The following is a 27,795-nucleotide window of genomic DNA, read 5'->3' as shown; positions in this document are numbered from 1 at the left end:
CTGCCCGGAACAGCGGACCACGAGTGCAGCAGGGATCAGAGGGAAGCCCTGAGAAAGCGGGAGGTGGCTCAAAAGCAGCACCCAGAACCGTCCATCCTTTGCACCCCTCAAATTTGAATGTGTCCTCCAGGAAACTAAACCGATCACGGAGCCTCCGAGATGGTAACCATCCACTCTTTCTACAAGATGCAGGAAAATGACGGGCATATGGTACAATCCTTGCTGCTACGACCCATTCCAAAGCCGTAACTGAGGTTCACCATCTCCTTCCCATAATCACTCCTCCTATATCTCCCTCGCTCTCTGCCAGCACCTTAGCGCTCTTGGTCTGGTGTCTGGTAAGTGGCTCAAACCTTTATTCCAAGGGATGTGAGCTCTTTGTTGGGAGATTTTAGCAGGGGTGGACCACTGGTTGTTCCCTATTCTCTATTCACCACTGTCTCAGACATGAATACACCAAAATATACTCCAATTCTAGATACAGTTCTCTCTTCCATGTTTGTATATCAAAAAGCCTAGCTCCAGACCATTATCAAGGTCAATTACCTCTATGGTAACTGAGGACAGCAGCTTTTTTTTTTTTTTTTTTTAACCTGCTGGTAAATAATCCACTACGTAAATAATCCAAAGTGGCCTAATAGTAGTCATCATTTCCACTGTGCAATCCGGCTCCCTGTCTGCCCTAGGACTTCTCTGACACTGGAGCATGGGGTAAGTGCCTGTGGTTGCCAACCGATCACTGAGACACACAGATCCAAAAGCGTGGGGGTATTTCTGGGCTGAAGGCAAGCTTCAAACAGTGGGAACCAGGAGTCAATGGGAAGTCCTACTTCCACCTCTTGATTCCTGGACCCACATATTATATTTCTTGGTACCATACACTACATTGACCATCCACTTAATGCATAGGCTGCATCCTAGAGGAGAATTTTCTATCTCTTTCCATCTCTAACTACTACCCCAGCTGAGCATTCCATAGGTCATCCCACCATTGCATCAGGCTGTCGGTTCCTAGGTGAAACAAGATATGGTAACACTACTGTATCTCTTAAGTCATGAACCTACAGTCACACCACTTTTGTCACAAAAGGAGTGGCAATGTTGTGTAGGATACCATGGACATAAGAAACTATACCACTAATACCTACCGAAAATCCCTGGCTCATCTTCTATGTAGTGCTTTTGCCACGTAACTAAAAGAAACTTATGTAGTCAAATATTTTATCTGTCTTTTCTCTCACTGCCTCTGGAATTATAGTCCTAACAAAGCTTTCCCCTACAACAAAAATAAAGAGGAATACACTCATGTTTTCTTTTGGTGCCTGTAGGCTTCCATTTTTTAAATTTATATTCCTTATCCATTTAGTTTGTGTATAGGATGTGAAATATGGATCTACTTTTATTTTTCCAAGTAGTACTCAGTTGTCCCAGCATCATGTATCAGGAAATACCTCTTTATCCCAGTGATTGGAAATACCACTTGGGCATACACTAAATTTCCACATGTATTTGGGTCTAATTCTATGCTTTCCATTTGTACCAGAAAATTCTGAAAATGTCGATCAGTATGGCCAAGGTGACTCATTACAGAGTCCTCACACAATTTTATTCCAGGGTCTATCCATCCGCCAATATCACACTGTTAAGTGTTCAGGCCTTAATACTGCACGGACCTGTAGGGCTCACAGTTTTTCTACAGTTGTTTCCTGGCTACTCTTAAAATGTTTGTTTTTCCACAAAACTTTAGTACCAACTTTTCTAACTCCATAGTATACAGCCTGTTGATTTTTCACTGAGATTGCCCTGAATATACAAATTAATTTAGAGAGCACTGAAATCTTTGTTTAATTGATCTATGCAGAAACATTTGTTCAAGCAAATTTTGAGTCTTTCAGGGCTTTAAGTTATTTTTTCCCCTTATAAGTTTTCTGTGTAGGTTTTTCTAAGGCGATTGTATCAATCTATATTCCCACCTACAATATACTTGGTGATTTTAGTGTTGTCAGGTTTTGTTATTTTAACAGATTCTAGTGGATATAGTAGGATATCTCACTGAGGTTTTAATCTGCATTTCCCTCAGGACTAATACTATTGAGAACGTTTCCATGTATTTATTGGCCATTTGTATACCATTTTATGAAGTGTCTGCCTTTAGATTTTCTTAATCTCCATGGTTTCTCAGGTCACACAACAGTCTACATATGCAGAATGGTCATCTACTCTATTAGAGTTCTATTCCTGCTGGAACAGAGGACCATGATTAGTGGCTTCAAATAAAAATTTACTGTCTTACAGTTCCGTGGATTAGCAGTCCAAAATAGGGCTCACGGGGCTAAGGTGACTGTGACAGCAAGGTCGCAGCCATCTTACAGGTACAATACATTCACCCCATGCCAAGATCCCCCCCAGATCTCAAGGCATTACAGCACCAACTGTAAGCCCAAAAGCTCACTGAAATTCCACTGATTCAAAAATCCTGACCTTATAAAAAACCGGCTCAGTTAGGTACAGGTAAGACTGGGTATACTCTCTCCTGAACAGAAATTTCTCTCTACCTGTGGGCCCGTGAAACTAGAAAACAAGTTCTCTGCTCCCAGAATACAATGGTGGGGCTATCACAGGATAGCACTTAGACTTTCCTGTTCACAAGGAGAAAATGGAACGAGGGGAAAAAAAAAAAAAAAGTCACTGGTCCCAAGCAATTCTGAAATCCAGCCAGACAAACTGGCAAAGGTTTCAGCTGTTGGGTAGAATTCTCCACGGTTCCACGCTATGGGCCTGTAGCCCTGCCCTCAGAGCCATCCTTCCTTTCTGTGAGGGTGGTATGGGTTTAAAGCTGAGCAGTCTTCTCGGCCGGTATCCTGTTGGGAGAATTTGGGACCCTGACAACCTTCTTTCACTTTGTCTCCCTCCATCCCTTTCATCCAGACTGGCCGTGGTGCTGCTGCTGTAAGCGTCTCACGAGCCTTCCGGGACCCCACAGACAGGCAGGGCCTCACTCCCTCAGACGAGGGCCTCCACCACAGAACGTGCCTAAGGAGGCCCATCTCTATTTCTGGCTTCTGCTTAGATGCCGAGGGAATCTATGAGTCACACTCCTGATCTCTTAGGAGTGTTGTGTGTGAGTGAAGACTCTGACCTTTTCATCTTTCTGAGGTGTTAGCAAAAGGCTACAGAGTAACTCCTTTGATTTTTCCTATAGAGCACACTTTCTTACTGAATGGCTTGATTTTTAGCATCCTTTGCCATTTTGGTAGGCTGAAAATTTCCCACATGAGGAATTCTTGATTTGGGGGGAGGGGGTACGATTGACATAACCTATCTGTTTCAGGTGCACAACACAATGATGTATTTATAAAGAACTCCTCGCTCTTTAACAGGTGTCTCAATTCATTTCTCTACTCTCCACTTTTACTCTAAGTGGTAAAAAGAAACCAGGCTGCACCTTGACATTCTGTAAATCTCAGTTAAACAGTCAAGCTCACAAGCACTGATTTCTATATAATCGTGGGACACAATCCTACTAAGCTCTCTGCCGCTGTAGGACAAGGGTCCCATTCCCTCCAGTTGCTAACACCTTCCTCATTTCCTTCTGAGCCCTCCCAGTACCAACTTTAGTGTCCATATTTCTACTAACAGTACATTCAAAACATTGTGAGCGTTCTCTATAGGGATAAGAGCTTTCTCTACTCTGCTCACTTCTTTCTGATCTGCCAAGGTCACTGACATCCAGCTTTCCACTAACACTCTGTTCAGGGCAACATAGGCCTTTTCTGTCATGTTACCCAAATTTTTCCAGCATCTAGTCATTGCCCAATGGCAAAGCCACTACCACATTTTCGGGTATTTATTATAGCAGTGCCCCACTTCTGGGTACCAAGTTTCCCCCCACAGCTTTGAAATATAATTAGCATGTAACATTGTATGATTTTAAAGTACACAATGTGTTGACGTGATATTTACATGTTACAAAATCTATTCATTTTCTATAGCCACTGTAACAAATTACTACAAACTTAAAGATGAAAGAACACAATCATTTATCTTAAAAGTTCCATAAATTAGAAATACAATGCAGATCTCACAGGATAACATCAAGGTATCCAGGGTTACATTATTTTCTGGAGGCTGTAGGGGTGAATCCATTTCCTTGCCTTTTCCAACTGCCAGAGGCCACCCACATTCCTTGGCTCATGGCCCCCTTCCTCCAGCAACCTTGCCTCTGTGACCTGCTTCCATCGTCCCATCTCTTCACTGACCCTTCCACTTCCTTCTTCTGCTTTTAAGGACCTTTATCCTTATCGGGGCCCACCTGGATAATCCACCCTGTTCCCCCTACCTGCTGATTAGCAACTTTACTTCCCCTCTGCAGTGTAATGTAACATATTCACAGGTCCTGGGACTTAGGCCAGGGATATCTTCGGGGGGGCATTATTCTGCCTACTACATCTACTAATCCCTTAAAATGAGCTAGAAGAAAACCATAATTCAGGGCAGCCTAACAGGATTCCGAGGGAAGTACTAACAGCTAAACAAACAAACAAACCCTAATCTATTTTTAATTTTTCCAATATTCAGTGAGTATAAGCAATCTAAGTGAAGATTTTTCTTTCGTTACTTGTGGCAAATATTGTTAGCTAACTAATCTAATACCCATTTTCAACCCCTTCTCCTTTGCCTGCCCCTAATACTTGGCCTTTAAAAGCGAAATATTCACTTTTCTGGTCCTAACGAGAGTCGTATAACACAGCTGTGTCAAATGAAATCTACAAATTGCCTTGGGAAAAGCTACTGCATACCTGATGAAAGAGGCAGATGGTGGTGGCCCTCACTGGCCCCCTTCCCGGTACCCCTCCCACCTTGAACGGTACCCTGCCAGTAATTCAGGCATCTATTTTGCAATAATGTGAAATTCAAGAGATACCAGAGCTCACACACTGTTGCACGACTGAACCAACACTAGCTACTCTATGCCTAGTGACTATATCTGCCTTTCTGTTATTTTCAGCTGAAAGCTTCATTAATTGAAACTTATTCAAGACAATTGCTGGTTAAAAACAAGCACGCTCCTCCAAAATTGATGTTGTTGTACAAAGACCAAATTCACTTAAATGAATTACAATTAATAATGGGGTTATACATCCTCACTCTAGGACATTGGGAAATTCTCAAAATTTTAAAGAAAATAAATACCCACAATCCCAGACACCAGAGATAACCTACTAGTTATCATCGGTATATTTCATCAGTATATATCATTGGAATATTTCCATCCATATATTTTTATCTATGTACATAAAGCATTTTTTAAAGGGAGACTATATAACCTATAAGGCTTGAATCCAACTCTCATTCAGCACTTTATGAGGACTTTTCCATATCATTAAAGATGTCTCAAAAAATTAAAATAATCCCACATAATCTGATTATAACATGGTTAATTACATATAATTATATATACATAATTAAATTCACCAACAGCAGACATTTACATTGTTTTACCCTTTCTGCTAGTGGAAACAGTACTGCAGTGAGTATTATATATAACTCTTCCTGTGCTATCTCTGATTATGTTTTGAGCATAGTTCCATCGATGTGGTATTACTGGGTCAGAGGGATAAAGCTTTTCAAATGTTCAACATTTGAATGCTGTCAAACTACTTTCTAGAAAACCTGAATCAATTTATTATTCTGCCTCCTATTATGTACAAAATACCAGTCTCCCTTATAAGTACCTACTGCCTTTTTTCTTTTTTGCCAGTTTGATGGGTAAAAATCTTATAACTCATTTGCATTTTTAATTTACATTTTTTGATTACTAGTGAGAATGATTAAAAACAATCAGATCCTTTATATTGATTGTTCTATGAATTATCACTTGGAATTTTTTTGAAGTACACGAGTTCTTTACATACTGTATTTACGAGCCTTTTGATATGCTTATTGCAAACATTTTATGTCAATGCATCATTTACATTTTGGGTGCGTTCACATATCATGATGAACATTTAAAAATGTATTAGCAAATCTAGTAGCATTACCCTTTGTGACTTCTTTACTTTATCAGATAGGCCTGGTTTTCACATGACAACAACCACATTCTAGGAAAGAGTGCTTTAAGATCTTTTTTAACTCCTATTTGCTTTCTTACAGTCAAAAAGGTAAAATTAATAGAAAAAGAACAACAAATATTCCATGAAATACATAAATGCCTCATGTTAGGTTCTGACCATTCACACACCTGCTTGTGACAATTATCACGTCCTCAGCGATTGTAGCCATTTCTTTGATGGTAAGGTAGCACATTCTTCTCAGTGTTTGCTGAAAAATTATTTATAAAAGGCAACAGGTTATTCATGAGGAAACGCTTCTTTAAACTCTTGAAGTGATATTTAGAACTCTTGAAGATATATTTAGAAGGTTTTGGGTTTTCTTTAAAGATTTTATTTATTTGACAGAGATCACAAGTAGGCAGACAGGCAGGCAGAGAGAGAGAGGGGAAAGCAGGCTCCCCGCTGAGCAGAGAGCCCGATGTGGGGCTTGATGCCAGGACCCTGAGATCATGACCTGAGCTGAAGGCAGAGGCTTAACCAACTGAGCCACTCAGATGCCCCTAGAAGGTTATTCTTAATAAGATTCTCATCTACTCAAAAAATCCTTTTGAAAATATCTGGATGAGAAAATATTCAGAACACTGCTCTTTCCTAAACAAGGAAATGATGAACTGATACAGTGAACAACATGTAGGTAAAAATTTTAAGATTTAAACTAAAAATTTAAAAATCCTATTGATGCAGCGATCCAAACTTTGACGGTGTGAATCCAAAGACATAGGTTTCCCCAAGTGTGAAAGACTTATCCTGGAAAATGTATTTTTACAAATTCTTTAAACATATGGATGGAGAGACATTAGACTCTATATCTCCCTCAGTCCAGCATATGCAGATGTTTTTCCTTGAAGTATTTGCGCTTGTATAACCAACTTCCATTTTCAATTACCAAGCTATTTCCATCCAAAGTAACTGTTCACCTAACAATAGTAAAGTTTCATCTACGCTCCTCCTCACCTGGTCTCTGGTTTATTCATACACTATGGGTCCTTGTTCCTCCAGCCTATCTAGCCTCATTCCCTACTAACGACGTCACACTTCTTATAAGTAGTGAAACTCAAATGCCTCAGACCCAGCTCAGGACTCCAAGCTGTACAAAGAACCTGGTGGAGACTCCTGAGCCCATTAAGCAAAGAGAAAAAGGAAGTGAGGATTCTTACGGTGATTAAACACAGAAAAAAATCACCCGAAGAAAGAGAAAGCCAGTCGGGGTCAGATGAATGGGGCAGGTAACACCCATATGAAATAACCATGAGAAGAAAACAAAAAATAAAAACCAAAATCTCAGAGCTGAAGAATACTTGTCCTCCCTCCCCTGCCAAAATAAAAATCTACCACAAAGCAGAATAAAACTGGAGACACAAAAAATTGAACTAATCTAACAGTACATTAAAAGGATTATTCACCACGACAAAGTGGGATTTATTCCAGGGCTGCAAGGTTGGTTCAACATCTGCAAATCAATCAATGTGATACAACACATTAATAAAAGAAAGAACAAGAACGATATGATACTCTCCATAGATGCTGAAAAAGCATTTGACAAAGTACAGCATCCCTTCCTGATCAAAACTCTTCAAAGTGTAGGGATAGAGGGCACATACCTCAATATTATCAAAGCCATCTATGAAAAACTCACAGTGAATATCATTCTCAATGGAGAAAAACTGAGAGCTTTTCTGCTAAGGTCAGGAACACAGCAGGGATGTCCATTATCACCACTGCTATTCAACATAGTACTAGGAAGTCCTAGCCTCAGCAATCAGACAACAAAAAGAAATTAAAGGCATCCAAATCGGCAAAGAAGAAGTCAAACTGTCTTTGCAGATGATATGATACTTTATGCGGAAAACCCAAAAGACTCCACTCCAAATCTGCTAGAACTTGTACAGGAATTCAGTAAAGCGTCAGGATATAAAATCAATGCACAGAAATCAGTTGCATTTCTATATACCAACAACAAGACAAAAGAAAGAGAAATTAAGGAGTCAATCCCATTTACAATTGCATCCAAAACCATAAGATACCTAGGAATAAACCTAACCAAAGAGGCAAAGAATCTACACTCAGACAACTATAAAGTACTCATGAAAGAAACTGAGGAAGACATAAAGAAATGGAAAAATGTTCCATCCTCATGGATTAGAAAAACAAATATTGTGAAAATGTCTATGCTACCTAAAGCAATCTACACATTTAATGCAATCCCTATCAAAATCTCATCAATTTTTTTCAAAGAAATGGAATAAATAATCCTAAAATTTATATGGAACCAGAAAAGACCTCGAATAGCCAGAGGAATGTTGAAAAAGAAAACCAAAGTTGGTGGCATCACAATTCCAGACTTCAAGCTCTATTACAAAGCTGTCAGTGTCAAGACAGTATGGTACTGGCACAAAAACAGACACATAGATCAATCGAACAGAATAGAAAGCCCAGAAATAGACCCTCAACTCTATGGTCACCTAATCTTTGACAAAGCAAGAAAGAATGTCCAATGGAAAAAAGACAGTCTCTTCAACAAATGGTGTTGGGAAAATTGGACAACCACATGCAGGAAAATGAAACTGGACCATTTCCTTACACCACACACAAAAACAGACTCAAAATGGATGAAGGACCTCAATGTGAGAAAGGAATCCATCAAAATCCTTGAGGAGAACACAGGCAGCAACCTCTTCGACCTTAGCCACAGCAACGTCTTCCTAGGAACATCGCGAAAGGCAAGGGAAGCAAGGGCAAAAATGAACTATTGGGACTTCATCAAGATCAAAAGCTTTTGCACAGCAAAGGAAACAGTCAACAAAACCAAAAGACAAGCGACAGAATGGGAGAAGATATTTGCAAATGACGTATCAGATAAAGGGCTAGTATCCAAAATCTATAAAGAACTTATCAAACTCAACAGCCAAAGAAGAAATAATCCAATCAAGAAATGGGCAGAAGACATGAACAGATATTTTTGCAAAGAAGACATCCAGATGGTCAAAAGACACATGAAAAAGTGCTCCACATCACTCGGCATCAGGGAAATACAAATCAAAACCACAATGAGATACCACCTCACACCAGTCAGAATGGCTAAAATTAATGAGTCAGGAAATGACAAATGCTGGTGAGGATGCGGAGAAAGGGGAACCCTCCTACACTGTTGGTAGGAATGCAAGCTGGTGCAGCCACTCTGGAAAACAGCATGGAGGTTCCTCAAAAATTTGAGAATAGAGCTACCCTAAGACCCAGCAATTGCACTACTGGGTATTTACCCTAAAGATAACAAATGTAGTGATCCAAAGGGGCATGTGCACTCGAATGTTTATAGCAGCAATGTCCACAATAGCCAAACTATGGAAAGAACCTAGGTGTCCATGAACAGATAAATGGATAAAGAAGATGTGGTATATATACTCAATGGAATACTATGCAGCCATCAAAAGAAATGAAATCTTGTCATTTGTGACAACGTGGATGGAACTAGAGGGTATTATGCTGAGCAAAATAAGTCAATCAGAGAAAGACAATTATCATATGATCTCCCTGATATGAGGAAGTTGAGAGGCAACGTGGGGGCTTGGGGGGTAGGAAAGGAATAAATGAAACAAGATGGGATTGAGAGGGAGACAAACCATAAGAGACTCTTAATCTCACAAAACAAACTGAGGGTTGCTGTGGGGAAGGGGATAGGGAGAGGGTGGTTGGGTTATGGACATTGAGGAAGGTATGTGCTATGGTGAGTGCTATGAAGTGTGTAAACCTGGCAATTCACAGACCTGTACCCCTGGGGCTAATAATATATGTTAATTTTAAAAAAAAGAACGAAAGAAAGCTGTGAGTTAAATTTTCATCCTGAGATGCTTTCTGACAGTTAAAGATAGCTATGCCAGCTACTCTACATGTCAGACTTTGAATAAAACATGAAAGCATTAAAAAAAAAATTGAACTAAAGCACAAAAAATGGGGCGGTGGGGCCCTCAACATTAGTCATAAGGGAAATACAAAAAAGCATATTTCAGATACCACCTCACACCCACCAAAATGGGTAAAATTAAAAAGAGTGAGAATACAAAGTGTTGGCAAAGATGTGCTGGTGACCACTGAAACACAATGCCTAAACAAATACGCTGAAATGTTGAATAAAATAGGAACAAAAAATTTCACTATGTAGTCAAAGGTAAAATGAAGTGAAATTCACAGATGCCAACTCAGAAAAGCAAACACCTCACAGCCACAGAAGTACAAGCCCAGGGCCATCCAGGCAGAGGATGAAATATCTAACGTCTAGGAAGGACAAGATTTTAAAAAGTATATTCTTTAGGCTCAGGAAAAATTATTCTAGGTAATAACTCAGAAATATAGCAAGAGGAAAAGTGGTACACAGTAACGAGGTAGTCTGGTTGAGCTACAGAACAAACAAGAAAAGGCTCCCAGACCTTACACTCTTAACGAAAATTAACCCAAAATGGATCACAGACCTAAAAATAAAATGCAAAACTGTGAAACTGCTAGGAGAAAACTTAGATGACCTTGGGATGACTTTTAAGATACAACCACAAAAGTATGATCGTAAAAGAAATAATGAATAAGCCAGCCTTTTTGGGGGGGTTGGGGGTGGGGAGGAATAGCAGAGGGAGAGAAAGAATCTTAAGCAGCATCCACACCCAGCATGGAGCCCAATGCAGAGCTCAATCTCATGACCCTGAGATCATGACCTGAGAGTTGGATGCTCAACCAACTAAGCCATCCAGGCACCACCACCAACCCCTCACCCCCCCACCTTTTTATAGAGAGAGAGAAAAAGAAACCAGCCTTTATTTAAAGTAAAAACTTCAGCTCTGCAAAAGACAGTGTCAAGAGGATGAGAAGACAAACCACAGACCAGGAGAAAATGTTTGTAGAACACCTATCTGATATAGGATTGTCACCCAAAATATACAAAAACCCCTTAAAAGTCAAAAATAAGAAAAACAACTTAACTAAAAATGAGCCAAAGACCTCAAGATGCTTTACTTAAACAGATAAACAAATGACAAATAAAGATATGGAAGTATAACGATTGAAGTACAAGAATTCTTCATAGATTATAGATGCTCCACATCATATGTCATTTGGGAAAGTCAGATTAAAACAAGATACCACTACACTCTTAACAGAATGACCAAAATTCGGGGCATCTGGGTGGCTCAGTGAGTTAAGCCTCTGCCTTCAGCTCAGGTCATGATCCCAGGGTCCTGGGATTGAGCCCCACATCAGGCTCTCTACTCAGCAGGGAGCCTGCTTCTTACCCACCCCCTGCCCCACCTGGCTCTCTGCCTACTTGTGATCTCTGTCTGTCAAATAAATAAAATATTTTAAAAAAAAAGAGAGAGAGAATAACCAAAATTCAGAACACTGATAACACCAAATGCTGATGAGGATGTGGAGCAGCAGGAACTCTCTCATTCATTGTTGGTGGAAATAAAAATGGTACAGCCAATTTGAAAGAAGGTTTGGTGATTTACAAAACTAAACATACTCTTACTGTACAATCTAGCAATCATGTTCTTTGGTATTTAACTAAAGGAAGTGAAAACTTATGTCCACATAAAAACCTGCATACAGAAGATTATAGCATTATTAAAAATTTTTATTTTGTTTTTAATTTTTAAAAATTTTTAAAGTAATCTCTACACCCAACATAGGGCTCGACATACAACCCCAAGATCAAGGGTCACACATTCTACTGACTGAGCCAGCCTGGCTTTCTACAGCAGCTTTATTCATAATTGCCAAAACTTGGAAGCAACCAAGATGTCCTTTAGTAGGTGAAAGGATAAACTGTGGTACATCCAGAAAACAGAATATTACTTAGCACTAAAAAGAAAATGAGTTATCAAGCTGCGAAAAGACATGGAGAAAATTAAATGCATATTACTAACTGAAAGAACCAATCTGAAAAAAGATACTGCTATATAATTCCAGCTACATGACATTCTAAAAAACACAAAGCTATGGAGACAGCACAAGCATCTCTGGTTGCCAGGGTTTGGGGGATAGGATGGGGAATGATTAGCTGGAGCCCAGAGGATCTGTAGGTCAGTGAAGATACTCTGTATAATATTTAATGATGGATGCATGTCATTACACATTTGTCCAAATCCTTATACTGTATAACACCATGAGTGAATATTAACATAAACTATGGATTCTGTGTGATTACGACGTGCCAATCTAGGCTTACGTATTGTAACTAATTTACCACTCTGGTTAAGGATGTTGATAATGGGGGAGAGGGGATCTCTGTACCTTCTTTTTAATTTTGCTGTGGACCTAAGATTTCTCTTAAAAAATAAAGACTTTCTCAGGGTGCATGGGTGGCTCAGTCAGTTAAGCGTCTGCCTCCGGCTCAGGTCATGATCCCAGGGTCCTGGGATCGAGCCCCGCTTCAGGCTCCCTGCTCAACAGGAAGCCTACTTCTCCCTCTCCCACTCCCCCGGCTTGTGCTCCCTCTCTCACTGTGTCTCTCTGTGAGATAAATAAATAAAATCTTTAAAATAAATAAATAAAGATTGTCTCTAGAAAGTGGTGAGGACATGGATAAATCGCAATGAACAACCCAAAAACCCACAAGAAATGATGTGTTATGACACACAGGAGTAAACGTGCATGTGTGTATAAATATGTTCACGTATATGTTTAAATATTCATATACAAAATAAGAGTGTCCTACAGTTCTCAAATTTTCCACGAACAGGTACAAGATAAAGATGAATATTAGATTCTGAAGTCAAATAATCATGTTGCAGTTTGTAGGGTAACCACTAAAAGAACTTCCAAACTATTATCCCACTAATGCTCTGTTCGTTTTTATTCGGTCTTTTTTCTCTCTTGGTTTCATTTTAGATAATTTCTATCTGTCCTCAAGGTGACTGATTTTTTTCTTCCCCTACAGACTCTAATCCGTTATTAACCCCATGAGGTGTATTTTTCATTTTACATGCAAGCTCATATAAATTTCTTTTCCTTAACTTCTAGAAGGTGCACTTGGGTCTCTCTGGATGCCTTCCATTTTGCTCCTCATTCTTCGTATGTCTTTCTATATGTTTTTAGTCACAAAGGCTCCACATATAATAGCTGCTTTATGTCATCATCTGCTCTTCCCATCATTATATCACTTCTGGCTTTGGATCTATTGATCCATTTTGCTCCTAGTTATGGAAAATATTTTCCTGCTTCTTGGCTTACCTCATAATTTTTCACTGGATGCGGTACACTGTCAAGTTTAGATGCTAGATTTTGTTGTATTCTTTTACGTAGTATGATACTTTACTCTTCATGAAATTAAAAACCTGGAATCAGCATTTTTACTTTTGAGGTTTGCTTTTAAGCCTTTTTAAGCTTTAGCACAAGTGTCATATGTCCCCACTGCTGAAGTGATGCCTTTCTGAGAACTTTACCAAATGACAAGGTTTTTCCTGTTCTCCCTAGATGGAAATGGGGACTATTCCCAGCCCTGTGTTCTGGTGATTCTTTCTTTAGCCTTGGGAAGTTTCCTTTTACATTAGCACAGATCAATTCTTACCCAGGGATTCAAGGGGAACCCCTCAGCAAATTGCTGGAACTACCTCCTTCCTTTCTTGCTTCTCTCCTTCTCCCTTGACTTCTTTCCTCTCTATTACTCTGCTCTACAGATTTGCGCTTTCTCAGTTGGCTTTCCCATACTCCAGAGAGATAACTAGGCTCTTTTTCAGTGTGCCCTCCTTGACCTGATACCTGTAATCTGCCTCTGGGCAGTGAGCTAACGCAATCCTAGAGCTCACTTAGTTTTTCTTTTTCTTCAGATCACAATCCTGGGACGCCTGTTAATCTAATGTCTAAAAACTACTGTGTAATATATTTTGTTTGACTTTCTAGGTATTTGCAGTAGCAGAATAAACCTCACACCTTGACTGCATCATGGCTAGAAAGAGAACAGAAATATGTTTTGAATATCAAAACATACGGTGAATTACCTTGGGACTCTTTTATTATTCATTTCCAACACCAATCCATTGCAATTAGAGAACACAGTTTGTACAATTTCATTCCTTTAAAAATTTGTTGCATCTTGCATTATGGCTCAATATATAGTAGATTTTTATAAATGTTCTTTGTGTGCTTCATTTACATTTAATGTAGATAGTAATATATTCAGGTCTATAGTTATCATCTTATATGATTTACATTTGTCCTTCTTGATTAATCTATCTCTTTCTTCCCCCCTTCTCATGACTTGATTTTTAAGCATTCTATTTTTTTTTTTGCACAATTAGTGTGGAAAAGAAAAACAACAGAGAAAATCAATGAAACAAAAAGCTGGTTCTGTGAAGAGATCAATAAAGTTTATAAAGTTCTATATAGGCTTCTAGGAATAAAAGAGAGAAGATACAATTTACCAGTGTCAGAATGAAAGAAGAGACATTACCACAGATCCTACAAACACTACAAAAAAATAAGGGAATATCATGAACAGTTTTAGGGAAACAAAGTCCAATAACTTCCATGAAATGGATAAATTCCTTGAAGGACATGAACTACCAGACCTCACCAAAGAAAATAAATAATCTGAATAGTACCATATCTATTTCTGTTTAATGGAGTTAATTTTTAAAAAGCTTCCTTTAAAAAAGAGTTTTGGAGTGTCTGGGTGGCTCAGTCGGTTAAGCATCTGATTTTTTATTTCAGCTCAGGTCATGATGTCAAGGCTATGAGATCAAGCCCCTAGCTGGCTGTATGGGCGCTGGGAAAGGAGACTGCTTAGAATTCTCTTTCCCCCACTCCCTCTACCTTTCCTCTCCCTCTTAAAAAAAAAAAAGATGGCTTCCATAGTAAACTCCATCAAACACTTCAGGAAAAATTAATGATTCTACAAAAACTCTTCCAGAAAGCAGAAGAGGAAGAAAGGAAGAAACACTTCCCAATTCATTTTACAATGCCAGCCTTATCCAAATACAAAATCCAGACAAAAATATCATTAAAAAAACCTATAAATCAATATATTTCATGACCATGGATTAAAAAATCCTTAACAAATTTCAACAAACAGAAACAAAAGACTTTATATTTTCCAGAATAATAAATAAATGCATCTTACCATATTAATAACATACTGAAAAAGAAAAGCCATGATAACCCAATATATATAAAAAAATCATTTGACAAAATTCAATACCCATTCTCTTACACTCACACTCACACAATCTCTCAGCAAACTAGGAATAGAATGGAACTTCCTCAAACTGATAAAGGCCATTTGTGAAAAACTTAAGAGCTAACACCACGCTTAGTGGTGAAAGACTACATACCTTCCCCCTAAGATCAAGAACAAAACAAGGATGTCCCCTACCATCACTTCTATTTATACTGTATAATACTGCAAGATGATAGTAAGTTAAGATACATAATCAAAGGCAAACAGATAGAAAAGTAAAAATTCTAAGGTATCTTCCAAAATACCCCTAGAACTAATAAATGAATTTAACAAAATCACAGAAATATGCAAAAACCAAGTTAATTTCTAGAAACTACTTATAAACAATACAAGTACAATAGTATTTTTAAAATCTTAACTACTTTAGGGATAAATTCAAAAATATGTATAAGACTTGTATGCTGAAAGCTACAATACTGCTAACAGGAATTAAAGAGACCCTGAATAAGGGGAGATAAATACCATGTTTGTGGTTAAAAACCACAGTATTATGTCAATTCCCCTCAAATTGATCTTCAGATCCAATGTAATCCCCCTCAAAGTTCCAGCAGACTTTAAAAAATAGAAATGGAAGCTGATTTTAAAATTCATATAGAAAGCAAAGAACCTAGAAGACCCAACCTTTTGAAAAAGGGGGAAAAAAAGGAACACATGCACTATCTGATTTAAAACTTACTATAGGGGCGCCGGGATGGCTCAGTGGGTTAAAGCCTCTATTTTCAGCTCAGGTCATGATCCCAGGGTCCTGGGATAGAGCCCCACATCAGATTCTCTGCTCAGCGGGGAGCCTGCTCCCCCCTCTCTCTCTGCCTGCCTCTCTGCCTATTTGTGATCTCTGTAAAATAAATAAAGTATTAAAAAAAAAAAACTTACTATAAAGATACAGTCATCAAGACGGTGTGGTACTGGAATAAGAATAAAGATCTGTATCTTTATTCTCATTCAATGAAACAAAACTGAATGTTCCAGTGTGCCAATGTAACTCAGTCATCACCTCTTCCTCCTCCTTCCATACTAATATGCAACGATTCCAGTACCATTTTTTGAGAAAATAAAATAGGAGGAAAAGGAGGAGGTGGTGAAAGGAGGAAGAGGAATCCAAACCTTACCTTATACCATATACAAAAATTAATTCAAAATGGATCAAAATGCCTAGAAAAAAGGCATAGGAGAAAATCTTTGTGACACTGGGTTAGGCAAAGAGTTCTATAATTCATATCAGAAGTATAATCCACAACAGAAAAAAAATTGATAAACTGGATTTCATCAAAATTTAAAGCTTCTAGGGGCGCCTGGGTGGCTCAGTGGGTTAAGCCTCTGCCTTCATCTCAGGTCATGATCTCAGGGTCCTGGGATCGAGCCACGCATCGGGCTCTCTGCTCAGCGGGGAGCCTGCTTCCCTCCTCTCTCTGCCTGCCTCTCTGCCTGCCTCTCTGCCTACTTGTGATCTCTGTCAAATAAATAAATAAAATCTTTAAAAAAAAATTTTAAAGCTTCTATTCTTTGAAAGGCTAGAAAATGAAAAAACAAGCTACAGACTGGAAGAAAATAGTTAAGAAACACATCTGATAAAGGACTTGTATCCAGAATACATGAAGACTTCTCAAAACTCAAAAATAAGAAAATATACAACCAAATTATGTAAAAATGGGCAAAAGTTATGGACAAATCCTTCAGCACGGATGCTACTTAAAGAGCAAAAAAAGCACACAAAATGATGTTTGAGATTATTAGTCATTAGGGAAATGCATATTAAAACTACAAAGAGATACCACTATACACCTATTAGAATGGCTAAAATTAAAGAGAAATAAATTTTAAAAAGCAAAAAAAAAAAAACAAAAAAACAATACCAAGTGCTGGCCAGAAATGCAGTCACTAGAACCGTGATGGCAGAAATGGAAGAGAGGTTGGCAGCTTCTTACAAAGTTAAACATGTGATCTGGCAATCCCACTCCCAGGAACTGACCCAAGAGAAACAAAAACTTATGTTTAAAAATCTATACCTGCATGTTTATAGCAACTTTATTCGTAACCATCAAAACCTTGTAACAAACTAAGTATCCTTCAAAGGGCAAACCGATAAACTGAGGTACGTCCACATAATAAAACATTACAATGAAATTTAAAAAAAAAAGCAAACTCCTGAAGCAAACAGTAACACGGACAAACATCAAACGCCTTATGCTAGTGACTCAAAAGGCTTCCTGTGGTCTGATAGCATTTTTGTGACCTCCCAGACAGGCTAGACTAGGCAGAAAGAAAAGACCAGTAGTGGCCTGGGGCTGAGGATGGTTAGAATAGATCCTATGCAGAGGCAGGAGGGAACTTTTTGCAGTGATGGAAACATTCTAAATCTTGATTGCAATAGTGATAATAACTACTGTATGCATTTGTCAAAAGTCATAAAACTATACCGTAAAAAGGGTGGATTTTACTCTATGAAAATTATACCTTTTTTTCTTAATGAAGGAGACAAGAGTATAAGTGAATGAAAATATAAGCAACACATTGGGAGGATATCAAAACACCTATCTGATAAAGGTCTTGCATCCAGAAAATATAAAGACAAATTGCAACTGAATAAGAGGACAAAAGACATGATTTTTTTTTTAAAGTAGATCTGAACTGACACTTCACCAAAGAAGATATACAGATGGCAAACAAGTATGTATTTGCTTCATGAAGGAAATGCAAACCTAACAATGCCACCTCTAGATATTAAGCAAAGAAAATGAAAGTAGGTCCACACAAAGACCTCTACTTGAATATTTTTAGCACCTTTGTTCATAGTATCCATAAGCTAGAAATCACTTAAATAACCAGTACTTGTGAATGCATATGTAAAGTAGAACACCTCCATACAATGGAATATTACTCAGCAATAAAGATGAAAAACGACTGATACAAAGACTCGGACCAGTCTCAAAGGCCAGATGCTCGGAGAAAGAAACAAGACATAAAAGTCATAAAAGGCTACATACTATATGATTAAATTAAAGTGAAATTCTAGAAAATGCAAAACTCTGTTGTCAGAAAGTAGATCACTCACTGACTTTCAGGAACTAGGGGTGGAGGGAGGACTCAGACAACTAAGCGACACAGGGGCACAGTCTGGGGTGATGAGAGATTTCTGCATCGTGACTGTGGGGATGGTTCTCAGACTCCAGACATGGGTCAAAACTCACTGAACTGTACATTTAAAATTGGCGAATTTTATTACTTTGTAAGTTATACTCGACAAAGCTGATTTTTTTAAACACTAAAATAAAAAAAGTTTTCCTGTAAGTCAGTAAGTGGAATATAAATAAGCAAAGAATATGAACAGACTATTCACAGAGGAAGAAAGTAAAACGGCCACTTAACATAAGAAGAGTTTCAAGTGCAGCGATTATCATGAAAATGCAAATGAAAACCACAAAGAGATGCCATTTCACATTCTTATGAATGGCAAACACTTCGGTCTGGTAATAAGAAATTATTATCAGAACAAGTAAGGATTTGAAGCACTGTCTGTGTAAATTAGGACGAGATCAGTTCAAAGATCAATTTGATAAGATTGAATCACTACCATTACCTAGAAATTCCAGTTGTAGGTCTCTATCCCAGAAAAATTCTATGTGCACAAGACATGTACATAAATATTGTGTATGGTATCACTTGTAATAGCAAAGGAGTGGAAGCCACACGTATCTGCCCTGGGAGAATGTATCAATGAGGAGAGATACTGTGTATTAACACACTGGATCACAAGCAGCGGTGAAACTGAATAAAGTGGAAGTACTGCAGCGAGAGGGCTGAGCTTGAAAACATTAATTTTGAAAACTGCAGTAACAATATGATCACTTATATATTTTTCTAAGATTTATTTATTTATTTATTTATCTGAGAGACAGAGAGTGGCAGGAGGGGCAGGGGGAGAAGGAGAGAGAAGCCGCAAGCAGACTCAACGTTCAGCATGGAGCCTGACACAGGGCCCGATCCCAGGACCCTGAGATTATGACCTGAGCTGAAATCAAGAGTCAACTGCTCAACCGACTGAGCCACCCAGGCACCTCTGATCACTTACGTATTTTTTAAAGATTTTATTTATTTATTTGAAAGAGAGAGAGAGTGCACAAGTGGGGGGATGGGAGGGAAGGGAGAGGGAGACGCAGACTCCCTGCTGAGCAAGAAGCCCATGGCAGGGCTCAATTCCAGGACCCTGAGATCACAAACCAAGCCCAAGGCAGATACTTAACTGACTGAGCCACCCAGGCACCCCCACTTATATTTTTAAACACATAAAAAAGGTAAGTATAGATTATGGATACAAACATATGAAATACATAGAGATATAAACACTGATAGGAGGTTACCAATCTCAAGATAGCAATTACCCTCTGGTAAAGGATGGCTGGAAAAGGAAGAAGCCCCCCACGCTGCCAGCAAAATCCCCAGTTCCCTCTCCTCCCCACAAAAATCACACCGCCCTTTCCATATTCTGCCTAAGGGACCCACAAAATGAATCACAGCATGCTGCACCTGGCTCCTTACCACAAACACTACAAAACCCTGAAATATCCTGGTCATTATTCATCACGTGGTCATTTACCGCCATGCACCTGGGAACAGCATCTAATCTGACTCTGACTTCCATCCTTCTCAAATCCCAAACCTTCCACCAAGTTCTCTGAAAAATCTCAGCAAAATCCCTTATATCCTTAATTCTTCTCCGAAAGCAACCATCTTGTCTCTAACCTGGTTCCTCCCTGAGAATTCCCACCCCACCCCCCCACCCCCCCACCCCCGCTGCAGCCCTCCCAAACAATGGCTGTTGTCTCTCCTTTAACCCTCATCCACCAGAACTACAGGTAGAGAAGCTCACTTCCTGTTCAAAATCTCAGCACTGCCTTCTTTCACTGTGCCTCGTTCTCCCCTAAAAATCTCTGGTTTTAAAGCTTATGCCTTTAGATGGCATCACCTGCTACCACTCTTGTCTGTATATACAGACTTCCGGTTACATCCCTTATTTTAAAAAAATATATATTAGCAACTTGTTCACCATCACTATCTTCAATATTAGTCCAATAATAATTATTGGTGACTTTATTTTTTTTAAAGACTTTATTTATTTTGACAGTGAGAGAATGAGCGAGAACACAAATAGGGAGGAAGGGTCAGACAGAGAAGGAGAAGCAGACTCCCCACGGAGCAGGGAACCCCACATGGGGCTTGATCCCAGGACCCTGAGATCATGACTTTAGCTGAAAACAGATGCTTAATCAACTGAGCCACCCAGATGCCCTACTGGTGACTTTAATACCCATACAGACAATATTTCTAAAACTCGAACCACTTGATAGAATTGACTTCTCCCAGGATCCCGTCCTCCTTCCTTCTGTAATCACCCACTTCCACTGTCACCCCCTTCGATAACCACATCCCTTTCATAATTTCATTTCCAAGCATTTCACTCTCCAGCCACCACTCCTGACTCCAACAGCCCTTTCACTATGTCAATTCATGGATCCGATCAACCCTTTACTGCCCCGATCAGCCCCTGTTCATTCTTGCCCCCTAACCAGATTCCATAGTTAATATTTCAAGCTCTCAACTTCCTTGCTCTTCCCTCTATTTACTAACCTGGCAAAACCCTAACCCTGACTAAAGCCAATCTCCAACTGTTCCACGCTTTAACCAGAAGCCTGTAGCTGGAGGAAAACATTCACCATACTACCAGCTAATACTTTCACTTCATGCCCACTAACTCCAAGGGGCCAACAACCTACATTTCCCCAATCCATTTCCTAGAAAACGATTTCATGCCTTCTTTCCTTAATACAACCTCTGGGCCAGAGGCTTCGAGTTTGTCTTGCTCCGTCCCCTCCCTGCTCCACAGCCAACTCTTCTTCCCAGCTGCCACCCCTCTGGGCAACAGCAACCTGGGGCTGCAAATTCACAGAGCCACAAAGAGGCAACAGCCTTCCATAACTTTTATAATAGTCCCTCTCCGTGACCTTGCTCCAGCAGCCTGAAATGCCTGGCTTTCTAGTCTAACACCTCTAATACATAAATCTATAAAAATCACAGTTGGTTCTGCTTCCCTGATTGAACCCTGAATTTCTGGTAGAAGAAGCGATTAAAGGGAAACAGGACCTTAACAACAGAAATCTGAAGGTGCTTCTCTGATTTGATAAAAGGCACTAATGGCCCTGTTTCCAGTGGTAAAAGGGAGACTAGTCGCCCATGGCACGCAGAGCCAAAATACTTAAATCATCACCTGCAGAGAAGCATCATTAAGGACCTATAGAAGAGAAGGCTTGGGTAACCCAGTAGTTGCTGCCATAGAATATTTTGTAGAAATGTATTATACAATAGGTTAGTTGCTTCTAAGTAACTGGAGAACTTGGTAAAAGAAATGAGTCCAGAGTTTTAAATTCACGGCTCAAGGTCTGGGAAAGAGACTAGAAGTCTTCCATAACATCTTCATAGAAAGCCTGTGTCATGTGGACGCAACGCTGAGAATTCTGAAAAGCAAACCCCCCATGACGCTAAAGACAATGAAAATTCAATACACACCCTGTGGGGCATCTTAGATTAAAGAGAAGACTTTGAACTGGGAAGGAGCAGGACCCTGAAAATTGGGATAGGGACATATGGGAAGATTCTGATGAAGCTGAGTACCTTGAACTCTTAAATTCCCCAAGACTCCTATGCAAGTAGAAGCAGCTCTTCATTCTCTGTCTGAGCAAAGAGTCTCCCTTTGCCTGAAGAATCAGTAATGGCCTCACCTGAGACAGCTACCCTACCCACACTGCTAAGTTCCTGGGGACCTATTCCCGAAGCCTATCGTTATCCAGACATATAACCACCCTCAAATCCTAGAAGTTCCTGGGGGTTGGGCACAAAACGTGCCCTGTGAAGGTATGTAGTTACATACCAAAAATAACCGCAAGATTTGGACAAGTTATGTCAACAGAAAGCTGGGAAGTCTATCTCGCAGGAAATCCCTCCCCTGTAGGTTCTGAGCTAGAGCTGGGCGAAAGAGAAATGTGCAGCACATTTAGAAAACAGAAGTAAAGCTGTAGAGCCACGGTGCTCTGGAAGTCGGGTGCTTTAAGGCAGTGAGACACAGAGATGCTGGCAGCTTTAGTTCGTCCTTACGCTTCTTTTTCCCTACCCTGTGTCCTCTTCCCCACGCTGCTCCCACTCTTCTTCTCAAGTGGCCAGGCCTGCTGCTTACCAGCAGCGATCCCAAGCCCCCCAGAAACTTGACTGGGACTTAGAAATGTGGTAGCTACATCTGGTGACTTCTACCAGCCCATCTTCCCAGGGGCATGCTGCACACTGGAAAATGAATGGCTTTTGTGACTGCGTGAGAGATCTGTAGGGGAAGAGCTTTACGCTGTATACTGTCAATCTTTCACATTCACATGGCTTTTAATGAACACTTAAAAATCTGATGAAGAGGCACCTGGATGGCTCAGTGGGTTAGGGCCTCTGTCTGGGCTTGGGTCGTGATCCCGGAGTCCTGGGATTGGGCCCTGCGTCGGGCTCTCTGCTCAGCGGGGAGCCTGCTTCCCCCTGTCTCTCTGCCTACTTGTGATCTCTCTCTCTCTGCCAAATAAATAAATAAAATCTTTGAAAAAAATAAAAATATAAATAAAAAATAAAAATCTGATGAAGATAAATAATGTTTAAGTAATTTTAAATATTTCAAGCCACGTTTTCTAATTTGGAACACTCTAAGCTCCCCAAGAAGAAAGAATAAAAGGAGCTTTTCCAGACTAAAAGAAGAAAATAAAAAGACTTACATCATTAGATTGAAACAATCGAGTCATTGCAAAGAAGGCTTCTGTGGCTTCCGTAGTTCCAAAGTGTTCACCCTAAGGAAAATTGAAAACAACTTCTTAAACTTAAAAAAAAAAAAAGTATATTAAGGATTTTCCTTTTTTTCTGCAAAAATCTTTTAGAACTCAGGGCGAAAATTTCTTTGTAAACATTCTGCCTCTGAGCTATTTATCTGGCTTTCAATTTATAAACTTGTATGGGCATTGTGTCCACTCCTTATTTGAAATAATTCAGTATTACACACCATGCTAGAAAAGTTCTGAAATAGTCGTCTCTAACCTTTTAGCAGGAACTATTTTGATTTCCCTAGAGAACCACAATTTATAAGGAGGTAGAAAGTAGTAGCAAGTTGAGTTCCTAATCAGAATGGCATGTTAATACTACACTGCCTACAAGCAGAGATCACACCTTTTATATTTCTATAATCCAATGCCCAGCACAAAGCCTGACATATTATAGGAGCACAATAAATATTAAATTATAAAGAGCTATATATTAGGAATCCCAGAAAAAATGGTAAAAAGGGACCAACCAAAAAGGCAGGAACCAGATTAGTTATATAAAAGTCAGGCTTTGGATGATGCTTTGGATCAGAACTTTAATATGCTCAATAAATCATCCAAGGATCTTTCCAAAATGCAGAATCGGCTTTAATAGCCCTGGGTGAAGGCTGAAATTTTCCATTTCTAACCGGCTGCTGGTGATGCAAATGCTGAGTCTGAGAATGGCATGTTTTTAAGTAGCAAGATGTGAGATAACTTATTTCACTCACAGTCAAAAAATTCCAGATTAGAGACCACCTGAGACATTAACATTTGAATAACCAATTTCATTAAAAGCAATCCTCATAATGCATTAGCCTCAATCACTTTTCAGGGCTTCAGACCTCTCTCGGAATATAACTAGTTCTTGATCTATTTGTTATGGGAATAAGAATAAACAAATTTTGGTGAAAAACTTTAAAAGTTGAGTTTGAAACACAGAGTATAAGAATTCACAGTTACTTAAATCAGAAGACCCAACATGCTCAGTAAGAGACTTCCCTCCCTTTCCTCCATAAATACTTAGTGAACATATGGAAGTCCAGGCACTTTTCAGTAAGCTCAGTAAACCCTAAGTCCCTACTTTTGGGCTTAAAATTCAGAATATATGAGTAGATCAGCTGTAGTAGGAATGTGAAAGTATGTTTCCATAAAGCAATACCAAGAACTAGGCCAAAGATAAAACTAAGGTTCCCAAACCTGTTTCTGTAGTTGACTGTGTTTATTTATCAGATTACGCTGGTAATTTTCTTATCAAGATAATGAAGTGTTTCAACATGAGTTTTCCATCAAAGAGGTACTGGTCAATATAAAAGTGTGTATTACTCTGCACTACCTTCAACTACTCAAAACTCTGCTTATACAATGGATTTAGCCAACCTGGGCTCAATGTGTGTTATGAAAAATTAAATCAAACTGACTTTGTCCTAAATGCTTCTAATATGCTACCACAGAAGAATATGATGTTGGTACAAGATTATATTTTATGTCAAAGTAAGTACTTGTTGCTCAGTCTCTATTTGCAAAGGACAAACCTTCATCGTGTCTTCAGTAATGAAATACAGTAAAAATATGATACCCTCATGGAATTCAAATTTGAAACCATGGTCTTCTGAACACCATATGTAAGCCACCTGAAGTATATACAAGTGTATATTTGTGTGTGCGTGTGTGAGTGTGTGAATCTAAGAAACAAAATCACATTTTCTAAGGTCCTAGACATTTCATGAGAATTTTTGGTCTGAAGCAAAACAAAGAAACAAACAAAAACACAAGAGAAAATAAAATTAATAGCAATAACAGCAAACAGAATCCATGTTCTATCAGGGCAAATACTTTTGTTGGTTTTGTCTGCTATGTCCCCAGTGCCTCAAACAGTGTAGAGGAATCAACAGGTGTATTATAAATATTTGCTGAATGACTGAATGAAAACTATTCCTGAATGTGCATGTCCAGGATTGTTCTCAGTGCTTTCCATTCATTATCTCATTGAACCATTACAACTTTAGAAAACAGGCATTGTCATAATCCCCATTTATAGAAAAGGACACTAAGGCACAGAATGGTTAAGCGCAGAATCATATCGCTTGCCATGGTACAGTAGGGATAATATATATAAATTCTAAATATGAAAATCAAAGCTTGGGGAAAAAATATTTACCACTATACTCCTCCCCCTCCAAAAAAAGTAAACTATCTATCTGGAATTTGTTTAAGATTTTGCACTGTATTTTTGGAGGGACATGAGACCTCTGAACAAATCTAAACAACATGTTTTAACATCAACTAAAACTTGTTAAATTCAAATCAAGATCGAAGACCTACTATGCATTTAGCTGATCTAGTACCTCATGAATAAAACAGAAGTATATATCATAATCCTTGTCCTATATAACCCTTACATATCTTTACCTGAATCAAACACTGTATATTTTTAAATTAAGTGAATTTAAAAAAAAAATAACTATATTTTCCAGAAAGTACTTCACTGCATGTTATGTATTTCTATTCCAGAAAACAAATCTAAGGCAAATCAAAACAGTTTACCTGGTTCAGTAGGTAAAGAATCTTTGTAAGAATATGCAAACATCTTCTTGGATTGATGGGTGTTTCATTGAATATACGAGCCTGTGGGGCAAAAAAAAATTGTTATACATAGTATATTTTCTATCATTTCTATCACAGATTACAAAAACCAATTTTAATCAAATAAACTACATATTTTGATCACAATATCCAAATAATGTTAATTGCTTACAGTTTTCAATTTATCACAGTATATGATACATTATTACACACGGTCTTGATTTTCCATTCCACACTCTTTCCCTTAGATCTAGTGCTTCAACTTTATGCGCTTTATGTGTTAAGTAAGAATCACAGTATTTACCTACAGCATTTGAATAAAATTAGTTTAATATCTGCAACTTCCTTCAGTAACCTTGTACTATACACCTCTTTGGCATTTTATTTAAAATTATCAACATGCAGGAGAGTCTACATGTTTTTGCATTTCTGTAAGCTCTAGCCCCATTGAGGATAAGTAACCATCTTCTTTTTCCCTCATGTCTGTATTCTCCGAAAACAGTATTGCATTCCTCAATTCTTATTTTGGGTCATCATATTCCAGGGGCTCTCTGACCACCATTCTAAAATGGAATAGAAAAGAACGAACACAGCAGACTTCCAAGTCATACCTCCTGTAAGACAGCACTCTTCTCCAGATGCCGAAAAGGATTGGAGCCACTACCTATGTTATAAACAAAAAAATGTCTTTAAGAGCTGTCCTAGACAAATTTATGTCTACAGGTTATTGAATGCTTGGGATAGCTCACGTAAGTGGAGCAACCACTTGGATATCACAGTGAGAATCATTACAAATACACATATAAATTGAATAAAATCATTTCGATTCTGGTACTAGCTGTGTTTGCTAGTCATCGGAGATCTTGTACTTCTCTTTTGCAGGATCCCTGCCCAAAATGAGTGCCCTCTTCCCCTGTCCTTGTTTCACATGAATGTGACAAGTGTATGTCACGGGCACACAGCTAAGATGGATGAGACGGTGGCTGGGCCCTTTGGATTTCCCCAAAGGCAAGCACTATCTTACATGTTTCCAACAATTACTGCGAGGCAGAAAAGAGTTTAGCAAAGTATCCTATCATATCAAGCTGGAAGAGGCCATGGAGATTTCCTAAACCAAATCTCGACCACACCATGGGAGAGCAGCACCAAACACTGAGGGGGTTTGGTTTGGGAGTTTGGAGGGGGTTGTTTTCAGGTGGCTTGGCATCTTCCCCTTTTGCTTCCCCTTTTGCTCTGGACCAAGGACGGGTATCAAGAACGAACTCACTTCTGGATGCCTGAGCATTAAATGACCTATGTACCACGGGACAGTCTGAACCCCCTGGGTGGCGGAAGACTGGAAGGTACAAGGCACTTCCAAGTTCGTACACACACGTACAGACACTGTCCCGTCGAGCCCAGACCGGCTATCGGCCTACCACGACCAGCGCCCCCCGCTCTCACACGCGCGCCCCCACTCCCTCGGCCACGCGCCGTGGGCCCGCCTCCTCTGCGGACAGCCCACCCCCCGCGAGCGCGGCGGAGGCGGCTCCGAGGGGCTGCGCCCTGGGGAGGGGGCGGGAGCGGGGGGCGGGGCCGCCGAGCCGCCGGACGCGGCGCGCGGGCGCGGGGCGGGAGCGCGCGACCCGAGGGGAGGCTCCGGCGCCCGGGGGAGGGGCTAGGGGCAGGCCCCAGGCTGCGGCAGAGCAGAGCCGGGCGGAGGGAGGGGCGGGCTCCAACTCCGGCCCCCTGGCACACCGGCGCCCACGCCTTCGGGTCCGCGGCCCCCGAGAGCAGGTGTCGGCGGGCGGAGAAGGGGCCCCCGCGGCTGAGGGTGGGCGTCAGAAGCCCAGCGCGTACCAGACTCCTCGTCCTTCTTGTCGAATTTTTTAATCATCTTGGACGACTTCCCAGCGCCCAGACCCACCGCAACCGTCCCAGGCGCCGCAGCCGGCGAGCGGAAGAGACTGCAGGAAGGCCGGCTCCGTGCTCTGGCGCCGGTTGGGTCGCCGTCCCGTCACTC

The 27,795-nt window shown here is 39.9% G+C and overlaps 1 protein-coding gene across 2 annotated transcripts in view; it reads right to left on the bottom strand.

Moving 5' to 3' along the window:
- The window catches only part of COPG2 (COPI coat complex subunit gamma 2), a 97,074-nt gene extending 69,342 nt beyond the window's left edge, over positions 1-27,732 (bottom strand). For both annotated transcript variants that reach the window (XM_032869144.1, XM_032869153.1), the window contains exons 1-5: positions 27,633-27,732; positions 26,405-26,457; positions 25,755-25,835; positions 23,130-23,201; positions 6,242-6,321 (exon numbers count right to left, since the gene is read on the bottom strand). In XM_032869144.1, the coding sequence (XP_032725035.1) occupies positions 6,242-6,321; positions 23,130-23,201; positions 25,755-25,835; positions 26,405-26,457; positions 27,633-27,669 (323 nt within the window). In that variant the 5' untranslated portion in view covers positions 27,670-27,732. The remainder of the gene's footprint in view (positions 1-6,241; positions 6,322-23,129; positions 23,202-25,754; positions 25,836-26,404; positions 26,458-27,632) is intronic.
- Positions 27,733-27,795: the final 63 nt, after the last annotated feature.

The sequence above is a fragment of the Lontra canadensis genome, unplaced genomic scaffold (assembly GCF_010015895.1).
Source record: "Lontra canadensis isolate GAN:19392208 unplaced genomic scaffold, GSC_riverotter_1.0 scaffold2, whole genome shotgun sequence".
Classification (NCBI taxonomy): domain Eukaryota; kingdom Metazoa; phylum Chordata; class Mammalia; order Carnivora; family Mustelidae; genus Lontra; species Lontra canadensis.
The sequence above is the reverse complement of the archived record's forward strand: the minus strand, read 5'-3'. Positions and strand labels throughout refer to the sequence as shown.